Source organism: Raphanus sativus, chromosome 6 (genome assembly GCF_000801105.2).
Source record: "Raphanus sativus cultivar WK10039 chromosome 6, ASM80110v3, whole genome shotgun sequence".
Lineage (NCBI taxonomy): Eukaryota > Viridiplantae > Streptophyta > Magnoliopsida > Brassicales > Brassicaceae > Raphanus > Raphanus sativus.
Window position 1 is genome coordinate 41254771 of NC_079516.1, and position 11805 is coordinate 41266575.

The following is an 11805-nucleotide window of genomic DNA, read 5'->3' on the forward strand; positions in this document are numbered from 1 at the left end:
GCCGGTCGAACCGGTCCGACCGTGACTCGCTGAAGAAGCCGAGTCCGGTTCGATTTAAAACCCGGATTTGATAAAAACCAGTAAAAGCAGCTGAAACCCGGTAAAACCGGTGATCCGGTTTAATTTTAAAACCCGGTTCTTAAAAATTAACATATAATTAAGTATTTTTAATTAGTACTAGCTAAAATTTAATATTTTATAATTAGTGTTCAACTATCACTATTTAATTGACTTTTATTTTTCTAAGAAAAAATGTGAAAAATATATTTTTGACTTTCATATACTATTTTTATTTTATCATATTCTTAAAATTTGAAATGTTAATTGTAAAAATAAATAAATATGATTGTTTTAGCGGTAAATCATTTGTTTTTTTTTTAATTTTTAGTTTACATAGTAATCAGATTTATGTTTGTTGTTTATTTTGAGTTAATAAAAAAAAGAATAGAGAAAGTATTATATGTAGAAGTAAAGTTTATATACTATAAATATATAATTATATACATTTTTATATAAATAAAAAATCCGTTTTGACCGGTTGAACCGGTCTAACCAGTCAACCAGTAGCTTCATTGAGTCGGTGTCCGGTCCGATTTTCAAAACATTGAGAATAACTCATGTACGTCATGGTAGTTTCGAGGCCTGATTTGGCCTTCATGATTAAGCCTAAGATCACGAGAACTCAAATATAAAAAAAAAAAAAAAAAGTCAAACTTAAGCCAAAATAAACCCAGAGTGGACACCCTCTGCTTAAAACCTTTGATGCCCTAAAACAGATTGAAACATCGAATTTTTTTAAGTCAACGACGACTTGAAGCCATATCTTCTAGCCATGTTCGTTGTTAAAAACAAAATTAAAGACAAGTTGAGCATTTTCTGACCAAGAAAATACAATAACTTACATGCGTTTCCCCTCTCCAGAACGGAGTATATAACAGCTTCCTCAAATTAAACTCTTTTTGTGGAAAGGCGAAACTATGACATGTCCGCACGATTTTAGGGGATTGTCTTGGTAACTCCTTTGCTGAAAATATCGACGGCTCATACCTTTTTCCTGACTTTCTTGATTTTTGCTTGGAAAGCAAGAGCATATGAAGAGTCCTTATGGGATTTTGTTGGTAGCATTTATTGCAACTTTCGCGGTTATTCACCTTTCTCAAACTGAAGATCAAGAAGGTATGTATCTATATTTTGTTGAGATACGTTCAAAGAATTTTCATAGTAGTAAATCTACTATTACCTGAACTAAAATCTGTACAATGCATGTGGTTAAAAAGAATAAAAGATTGCATTTTTAGCACAACATGATTATATTGGATTACTACTATAACAAAAGAAAATCCAAATAATTATATCATAATTTTCACAGTTTGAACGTCTCTAACATACAAAGGATTATACAGTTTTAGAAAGAAAAAAAAAGAAATTTATATGGATTATACCTGGAACCATTGAAGGGAATCAATTACTGTACAAGGATGCAATTAGCAATTACTTTTTTCTTTTGATAAATACGGACCCCGGCCCTGAGAGACGAATAAAGTAGGCTACGTAACCACAAATCCCTTGTGACGGAATTTTTTTTTTACAAAAACCATAGAAAATGAGCATTTTAACACAAAGCTTGTCTGTTACGTTGAATAATAGAATCGCGGACTGAATAGAACACGAAAATTTTTAAGGTGAATATAAATTTAGAATCAAAATAGTGCAAGACTAGATAGTTTAAGTGACTATTAGTTGATTATCGATCCATTGAATAACGTAACAGGGTTCATCAGTTTGGATTGCGGTTTAGCCCTGAGTGAAGCGTCACCATATATCGAGCCAGATACTGGACTATGGTTCTCATCAGACTCGGAGTTCTTCCAAAGTGGAAAGATTGGGAGGATTGATCCCAGCCTACCCAAGACCATAAAATCATATGTGACTCTGAGATACTTTCCCGATGGAATACGCAACTGTTACAATCTTAATGTGAAGGAAGGGACAAATTATCTGATGAGAGTTACAGCTCTATATGGAAACTATGACGGCCTTAATATTACTCCTAAGTTTGACTTATACGTTGGCCCTAACTTTTGGGTAACGATAGACCTAGAAAAGAGGATAAGCGGTCAAACCGAGGAGATCATTTACATCCCAAGATCAAACTCCTTGGATTTGTGTCTTGTTAAGACAGGCCCGACCACACCAATGATTTCATCCTTGGAAATAAGGCCGCTAGCAAATAATCTTTACATCACTGAATCTGGCTCATTGAAGGGTTTCAAGCGATACTATCTTACCAGTTCAGATACCATTCTATCGTAAGTACCTTTAAGATGATCTTAACCTTTTTGATCATTTGCGTTTATGTGGTTAATACATTTTTTTTGAATCATAGGTATCCAAATGACGTCAAGGACAGAATATGGGAACCAAAATTTGATCCGGAATGGAAGCAGATTTCCACCACTCTGGAAGCAAACAACTCCAATGGTTTTCTTGTACCACAGAATGTACTCAAGACCGCGGCTATACCTGCCAATCCTACTGCACGGTTTAACATTACGGAGGAGCTTGATTTCCCTGACGACGAAATTTACTTGTACCTCCACTTCTCTGAGGTCCAATCATTACAGATCAATGAATCTCGAGAATTTGATATTTTTTGGAACGGCCAACAGTTTGATAAAACGATAAGCCCTAACTATCTGAAGACCACGACAATCAAGTCCACAACACCTGTTACTTGCAAAGGAGGAGTATGCAACTTAGAGCTGATAAGAACTAAAAACTCTACTATCCCACCTCTTCTCAATGCCATTGAACTATATTCCGTCGTCAAATTCGACCAACTGGAAACAGATGAAAATGATGGTATGCTTTCATGCAAGGTTCCATATATGCATTCACACATTTATATAGATATAAGAGTTTTGAAAGCATCTTTATTCTCTAATGCTAAATAACATATATATATATATATATATAATATGTTATTGTTTTACTATCGACAGTTGGTGCTATCCGAAAAATCAAAGCCAGATATGGAATGGATAGAGTCACATGGCAAGGAGATCCATGTGTCCCCCAGAAGTTTTTATGGGATGGTCTAAATTGCAGCAGCACAGATACATCTACACCACCAAGAATCACATATTTGTGAGATCTTTGTATAACACAACATCTTTAGAATTGCAAGAAAACATTTTCTAGATACTTTACACTTTTTTTTCTTCTGTAAACAGGAATTTGACTTCCAGCGGGTTGAAAGGATTCATAGCAGCTGCAATTCAAAATCTTACCCATCTTGAAGAGTTGTAAGTACGATAGTTATAGACAAGAAAATTCATATATGTCAGTAACTTGATTCTTACAAACATCAGGGACTTGTCAAATAACAATCTCACTGGAGAAATTCCCGGATTTCTGGCTGATATGAAGTCTTTAATGCTCATGTAAGTTATTTTTAGTGCTCATGTAAGTTTCTTGGGATCATGTTCACCTATATGTACCATATATCTTATGGTTTAACAGAAACTTGAGCAAGAACAATCTGATTGGCTTCATCCCACAAGCCCTTCTTGAAAGAGAAAGTGAAGGGCTAAAGTTATTGTAAGAATTCCCACACACAATTCTTTTTGAATCCTTCAACGAATGAATTCAGAATTCTAACGGTTAATCATTTTTTGGGTAGTGTTGATGGAGAGAATCGTTGTTTATCTGGTTCATGTTTCGCGGAGAACAAATTTCCAGTAAAAACTGCTGCATTTGTTTCTTCGGCTACTGCCTTGGTCATTATTGTGATTCTTGTTCTCATTTTTGTGTTAAAGAAGAAAACATCAACAAATTCAGAAGGTATCTGCTAAAACTCATCATGATTTTTATAATATTCTTGTACTAAATCTTGGCCACTACAGCTCTACCACCACCATCAATTAAGCCGAATGGGAATGTTACATCCACTATTATATCTGAAATATCGATCGAGATGAAAAGGAAAAAATTTACTTACTCGGAGGTGATGGAAATGACAAAAAACTTGGAAAGACCACTTGGTGAAGGAGGATTTGGTATTGTTTATCATGGTGTTATAAATGGCACACAACAGGTTGCCGTCAAACTACTTTCCCAATCATCAACACAAGGCTATAAAGAGTTCAAGGCCGAGGTAAGAAATGGTCATAATTCTATATATGTTAAACAAAGTTGTTTCATGTATTCTCTCATGTACAGGTCGAACTTTTGTTGAGAGTTCACCACGTAAACTTGGTAAGCCTTGTCGGATATTGCGACGAACGAGATCATTTAGCTCTCATATATGAATACATGTCCAACGGAGACTTAAAGCATCATTTGTCAGGTGAAAAATTATAATATATAATTAACTTAAGCATTTTCTTAGCTAAATTATACGGAGAGTAACATGTTTGCTGAATTGACAATCTGTTAATTAGGAAAACACGGTAGCTCTGTTCTGAAGTGGCGTACCCGACTACAAATAGCCATCGATACCGCACTAGGTACGAACTATCTCATAGCAATGTCATTCACTTCTTGTTTTAATTACATAACATTCCATGTTATCAATGGAAATAAATGATTTAAATATAAATAGTACACAGATCTTATTTTTTACTTACCGAACAATGAACCGGTAGGAGTTTTCCAGCCCCATGCACATAAATAATATTTTTACATATAATATTTTTTATTTAAAAAAAATTAGTTTACATTGACACATTATTATTTTCTATTTTAACATAATAGATTTGACGATAAATTATAAATATTGCTTTGTAGTTTTATTTCATTTGATTTGGTTTAACAATTTCACTTGAATTTTATTTAAATTTTGGCAAAGTTAATATTACATTAGAAAAATAATTATTTATATTTTATTTTATTTGGTGATATTTGTTTTATCTTTTATTTTTATTTATTTTTAAATATGTCTATATTTAAATACATAAATTATATTAATATGATATTCATAAGCATACAAATAAATAATAATTTTAAATATAAGATTATTTTTTTTTAAAAAAATGTTTACATTTGGATTTAGTTATTTTTATATTTTAACTTCATCAGTTTGAAAAAAATCTATTGTTTATTTAAATTTAATAGTTTCAAGACTACATTTTATAAAAATAAATTATATTATATTTAATGCTTATTTATTTTAAATTTGTCTCTTAGCACCTAATCTTAAATATGTCTATATTTAAATATAGAAATTGTAGTAAATTATGTATTTCTGCTTATTTTAGTTAAAATAAGTTAAATGGGTAAAACTAATTTATTAATTAATATAATGAACTGAAAATTTTAAATAAAATTTTAATCATTTAATTATCAGAAAATTATTTGATTAGTGTTACTTAGTTTTACATTTGTTGATGCACACTTACAACTAATTTTGGTTATATATATAAATATGATAGAAAAGTTGATGTAAAAGATATATTTGTAATTATATTTGGTTTAGTTTTTATTAATGCAACATATATATATATATATATATATATATAAAATAAATTTCTACATAAAATTACATTTATAATAATATATGAGTTAATAGTCATTGCATACTAAAAGAACTTTGCCAATAATATAAATGTTTATAAGGAAAAATGTATATGTCATCATTTCAAAGATCATGTCATCATAAAATTAAATGTGATGATGACATATGTATAAATCATTTCGTAAATATGTCAAGAAAATATGTACCCTTTTACACTGAAATATTATATTCCAACTTGATACAGTAACAAAGGTATCCCCTTTAAAAATCCAGAATATTTGAATATTTTACTAAAATTATTCATATATCTGAATAGTGATTTCTAGAGATCATACATAAGTAAAAAGGGAATTTACAATGTTTATAGGACTGGAATACTTACATATCGGATGTCGGCCATCGATGGTGCATAGAGATGTGAAAAGTACAAATATATTGTTCGATGAGAGATTCACTGCCAAACTTGCGGATTTTGGACTTTCGAGGTCTTTCCAACTTGGAGGTGAATATCATGTTTCAACAGCCGTTGCTGGTACTCCTGGATATCTTGATCCTGAGTAAGTAATGTTACTCCACAAGTATATGTCTTATATATATATATATATATAACTAGAGATGGGTATTGGGTATTCTTTTAGATTCGGTTCAGATTTATTCGGGTTTCGAATTTTTAAAATTTTGGGTCTAAAATTTCAGTTTATTTGAGTATTTCTAAATTTTGTTTCGGGTTCGGTTCAGATCTTTGCGGGTTTGATTCGTATTTAGATAATTTATTTAAATTATTTTTTAAATTTTAAAATTCATTATATACTTTAAATTTCTCAATATCTATAAACAAAATAATATATTACATATAAATTTGAATAACATACGTCAAATACCTAAAAGTAACATATAAATTGGTTTGGTTTTAATATTTGCATAAAAAATAATTATACATTTTCTAAGTATTTTTGGTGTTTCAAGTATACTTTAACTATTTTATACATTTATTTTTGACTATTTATGTATATTTCAAGTATTTTGGCCAACTTAAAAGTATCATATATAATTTGGATGTTTTTAATATATATTAAATCTAAAAATAATTAATATATATATGTGTATAAATCTATTTTGGATCATTTGGTTACCCGAAATATTTCGGTTCAGATTAGGTTTGGTTTCGATTTTCTAAATACTAAAATTTTAAACCCGGTATTTATACAATGTTCTGAATCCGGTACTATTTTTTTAGATTGGGTTCGGTTTGATTCTTGGGATTCGGATTTTTTTCAGTCCTATGTATAACCATGATGTGTCAAAACAAAGTCTGAAATAATAATCCGCACAAATGTAAAATTTGTGAGAACGTTCATATTCATTGTTTAAATGAATACACATGTCCCTTCCTCTGTGTTTCTTTGCCTTGCTAGATATTACAGAACGGGTCGATTGGCGGAAATGAGTGATGTTTATAGTTTTGGGATTGTATTGCTGGAGATAATCACAAACCAAAGCATGCTTGACCAAACTCGTGAAAAGAGACACATAGAAGAATGGACAGCATTCATGCGTAATAGAGGAGATATTACTGGAACCATGGATCCTAACCTTCATGGTGATTACAACTCTCATTCTGCCTGGAGAGCTCTTGAATTGGCTATGTTGTGTGCAAACCCTTCTTCAGAAAAACGACCAAACATGTTCCAAGTTGTTATCGAGCTAAAAGAGTGCCTTACTTCTGAAATCTCGATGAAAAGTAACGAACAAGACATGGACTCTCAAAGTTCCCTGAAGCGAGTATGAGCTGTGACGCCATGGATGTGCCTAGTGCAAGATAGTATTTGCAAAGAATCATTGTTTGTGTTGCTGGTATTTCTTTTGTTGGAGTGACATTAAAAAGAAAAAATGAGAGGAAAGATATATCACTCTTTTGATCTCGTGTATTTGAATATAATGTTAAAAAATTAATTTCTTTCACAGTTACCTTCCCCAGTTTCACATTAGTAAACAAAAAACCAGAGCCAATAGTGATGATGGCTTGTTAAAAAACTGATGCAACAATTCCCACTTGAAATTTGTTCTTGGAGAGGCTTTTGTGCATGATAAATTAATAAGAAATAATTGACTAGGATAATCACATAACCTGTTTGTGAAGCTCGTGTTATTTTTGACAAAAAATCATTATCAAAGACCAAATATCTACTTGGACCGAATACATATTTTGAGGAAAAAGGAAAACTGAAAAATGGATATTTGCGGGGTCATGAAAGAGCTCATATAAGATAAGACAAAGGAGATAAGTATTGAAGTCCGATGGAAGGTATAATATATAAGCAAGGTACTTGCAAGAGTTCCAAAAAACTCAGTTCGATCAAATTTGCAAACAATCAGGGAGTAAGAGACCCATGACATATACTGATAGAACCGTAATATACAAACTACAGAGAACTAAATATTGTAAAAAATAAAAATGATAATGTTATACCAAGAGTAAGAAAAGAATGATACAATAGTAGAATTTGAGAAGTATTGAAGTCCGTTTGACGATAAATATATAAGCAAGGTACTTGAAAGAGTTCCAAAAAATTCAGTTCGATAAAATTTGCAAACGAGCAGGGAGTAAGAGACCCATGACATATACTGATAGAACCATAATATATAAATTACGGAGAACTAAGTGTTATAAAGAATAAAGATGATAAGATTTACACCAAAGAGTAAGAAAAAAAATGATACAATAGTAGAATCGAGATACTGTTTTTTTCATTAACTCAAAATATGTCTCAATACTGGAACAGTTCAATAACATAATGAATCAAAAGATACAATTGTTTCAAAAAAATTCTGATCTATGTCACTCTATCAGAAGTCTATAAGCATGTAATCTTCAAAATATTTCAAAATTATAAAACTAAAATATAAAATAATAGTATCAAAATATTAACTAATTAAAAAATTATATTTTAAATTATTTTCCTTGTAATATTTAAAATCATTATTTGAAAACTTCTAGTTAAGCAATAAACTGGCTGTATTACCTCTCTACGATTTTCATCACTAGCATTTCCTTCCTTGTGGTCAACAAGAACAGTTGTGCGAGTAACATGCACGAATAATCCAACAGTGAAAGATAAATATTATTTTACTATTTTAGATTTTATTCTTGATTCTTCCACAAAAATATGACATGTCTTTAGAAAATATATGATACGAGATCAACCAAATTATTGATAAATAATTTTTTATACGAAAATTTATATTTTTGGTAAGACTTCTTAAATATGATAATTTCTATTTTCTATATACATATTTATATATTTGGCCAAATTTCCTAATATAGTAAATAATAATAAATTTTATATCAAAAAATATTTTTTTTTCTATAAATATTCATTTTGGTAAGATTTTAAAAATATGGTAATAGTTAATAACTTTTATATATCATTAAAGTAGTGTATATATATAATACATTAATAAATAAATAGTAATTATGAATGCAACATTTTTACATCAATTTATGAATCATATTTTGTATTATATACACATATAAATCAAAATAAATGTAGTTATAATTATACAAACCCAAAATCATACAAAAATAATAACATATATCACAAGTAAAGAATATCTCGTTCGTAGGACGAACTGATCCTATCACAGTTATATTATTTTATTTAAACGTCAAACGCGAACATGCAATAATTAATGTGAAAATTCCTCCAACTCCATGTGACTCCACAATTCAATGGAAGATTACTTCTTTTTGAAATTTGGCATCAGAGGGACACTTATACACCTTCTGTTTCATAATAAGTGTCACTCTGAGCTCATTTTCTTGTTACACAAAGAGTGTCACTTTACAATTCCAATGTAAATTATATTAATTTTCAGCTGAAAATTAATTGCAAACTGCATTGATTTTATAAATAATTTTATTTATCTAAAATACTATTGGTCAAAGAAGTATAATTAATTACAACTTATATATATTTCAACAACTTTCTTAATCTGTGTGAAAAATGTCACAACGACACTCTTTAAGAAATGGAGGGAGTAATATGGATCACTTATGAAGGGATGTATGCATTGAGATACGAAGGAGGGGAAGAAAAAAGGTTAAAGCAATGGAAAAAATTACAGAGAAGAGAAGGATAGTGTAGGTTCCATTTCCAGCACAAGGGCATATAACTCCAATGATGCAACTTGGACAAGCCTTAACTTTAAGGGGTTCTCATTATAGTTGCCCAAGGAAAATGCAAACAAGTAACCTCTTCTCAACGTTTCCCTAGCTTTCAATTTGTAACTATACCAGAAATCGTACCGATGTCTGAACAAGAGAGCCTCGGACCAGTCGAATTTCTGATAAATCTCAATAAAACAAGCGAGGCGAGGTTCCAGGACTGTATATCTCAGTTGTTGCTACAACATGACAATGATATCGCATGTATCATCTATGACGAGCTCATGTACTTCTCTGAAGCAGCAGCTAAGGAGTTCAAGATCCCAAGTGTCATATTAAGCACTGCCAGTGCTACAAATCATGCTTGCGGCTGTGTTCTAAGCAAACTCAATGCTGAGAAGTTCTTGATTGACATTGAAGGTACCCAATATTAACTGTTTAGCCTGAATGCAACCCTTCCTCTTACTTAGCAGAAGATGATTTATTTTTATAACTTTCAGATCCTGAAGTGCAAGACAAGGTGGTGGAAAATTTACATCCACTAAGATACAAAAACCTACCATTTTCAGGAATGGGACCACTGGATCAATTTTTGGAGATATGTAGGGAAGTATTTAACAAAAGAACGGCTTCTGCTGTTATCATCAACACAACGAGCTGTCTAGAGAGCACGTCTCTATCATGCCTGCAACAAGAACTCAATATTCCATTGTTTTCATTAGGCCCTCTTCACATTACAGCTTCAGCAAATTCTAGCTTACTGGAAGAGGACAAGAGCTGCATTGAATGGTTGAACAAGCAGATGCCACGGTCAGTCATGTACATAAGCTTGGGAAGCAAAGCACAAATGGAACCAAAGGAAGTCATGGAGATGGCTTGGGGATTGTCTAATAGCAACCAGCCATTCTTGTGGGTCATCCGACCTGGCTCTGAGTCACTGCCAGAGGAAGTCAGTAAGATTGTCTCAGAAAAGGGATATATTGTGAAATGGGCAACGCAGAATGAAGTACTTGGACATCCTGCAGTTGGAGGATTCTGGAGCCACTGCGGATGGAACTCAACGCTCGAGAGCATTGTGGAAGGAGTTCCAATGATTTGCAGGCCTTTCAGTGGGGAGCAGAAGTTAAACGCAATATATATAGAAAGTGTTTGGAGAATCGGGTTTCAGCTTCAAGGTGAAGTAGAAAGAGGAGGGGTCGAGAGAGCCGTGAAGAGGTTGATGGTGGATGAAGAAGTTGCAGGCATGAGGGAGAGAGCCCTTGTTTTGAAAGAAAAGCTTGAAGCCTCTCTGAGAAGTGGAGGCTCCTCATACAGGGCTCTGGATGAGCTTGCCAAGTACTTAAAGACAGAGTGAGAAGCTTCACTTCATGTATTATTACTCTATCATTGAATTGTTTAGAACAAACTTACGAATATTTCTTAAGTACGGTTTTCTTATTTATCCAAATAAAAAGCAATTCAAATAAAATTAAGTGTCTTTTGGAAGTTTGTATAAAATGGAATAGTTGCATAATAAATAAAATTTCTCTGTTTGGAACAACATCTTACATGAAGCCAAAGACGACAAGAGGAAGATCAAGAAGTAAGATTGTTAGTTGTTATCCGTGACAAAAAAAAGAGATTGTTAGTTGTTAAATTTAACTCGTTCATGTTTTTCTCCTAGTAACGACTACTTCTGTATCACTCCACCAAAGGTTTTGTAAGTAAAAATTGTTTAAACTTGTCAAGTTTATGAATTAGAGTATGTATTTTTGATTCACACATAAGTATTTGGATAACCAAAATTCGATGTAAAATGAACCTGATGTTAAAAGCGGTTTCAATTGGTTTAGATGTGCTACTATATCCAAACGGAACTTTAAGAATATTCAAATGAGATCCAATTTCGAGCACTCCAAACACCAAAGTCTGATTGAACCCGAGTAAACACATGGCCTAAACCTAAAAAGAATCTCAACTCATTTGAGAAAGTGTTCTCATGTGTAATATTTTAAGCCATTTTAAGAATTCATGTGAAAACTTCTCACTAATCAAGTTCTTAGTTGGTAAAACAATAAGTAAACTAAAATATTATTCTAAACTATTTTTTTGTCAACTATACTATTCTAAACTTTTATCTCATTTT

General features: G+C 31.7%; 2 protein-coding genes across 2 annotated transcripts; both read left to right on the top strand.

Moving 5' to 3' along the window:
* Positions 1-714: 714 nt before the first annotated feature.
* Positions 715-7338, top strand: LOC108809332 (putative receptor-like protein kinase At3g46340). The gene is given in 14 exon segments (XM_018581481.2): positions 715-1176; positions 1772-2309; positions 2387-2862; positions 3003-3147; positions 3234-3305; positions 3372-3443; positions 3523-3600; positions 3683-3843; positions 3906-4156; positions 4222-4348; positions 4443-4508; positions 5883-6072; positions 6931-7283; positions 7286-7338. Coding segments are annotated over 14 exon segments (2667 nt in total). The 5' UTR covers positions 715-1091.
* Positions 7339-9509: 2171 nt separating this feature from the next.
* On the top strand, positions 9510-11151 carry LOC108809367 (UDP-glycosyltransferase 76E5-like). Its single transcript, XM_018581512.2, has 2 exons — positions 9510-10100; positions 10181-11151. Exons 1-2 carry the CDS (start codon positions 9824-9826, stop codon positions 11032-11034), a joined length of 1131 nt encoding a protein of 376 aa, XP_018437014.2. The 5' UTR covers positions 9510-9823; the 3' UTR covers positions 11035-11151.
* The last annotated feature ends 654 nt before the right edge of the window (positions 11152-11805 follow it).

Coding starts and splice junctions, on each gene's coding strand:
- LOC108809367 (XM_018581512.2), top strand. CDS start 9,824: ATGTCTGAACAAGAGAGCCTCGGACCAGTCGAATTTCTGATAAATCTC. Junction 10,101..10,180: donor GTTCTTGATTGACATTGAAG/GTACCCAATATT, acceptor TATAACTTTCAG/ATCCTGAAGTGCAAGACAAG.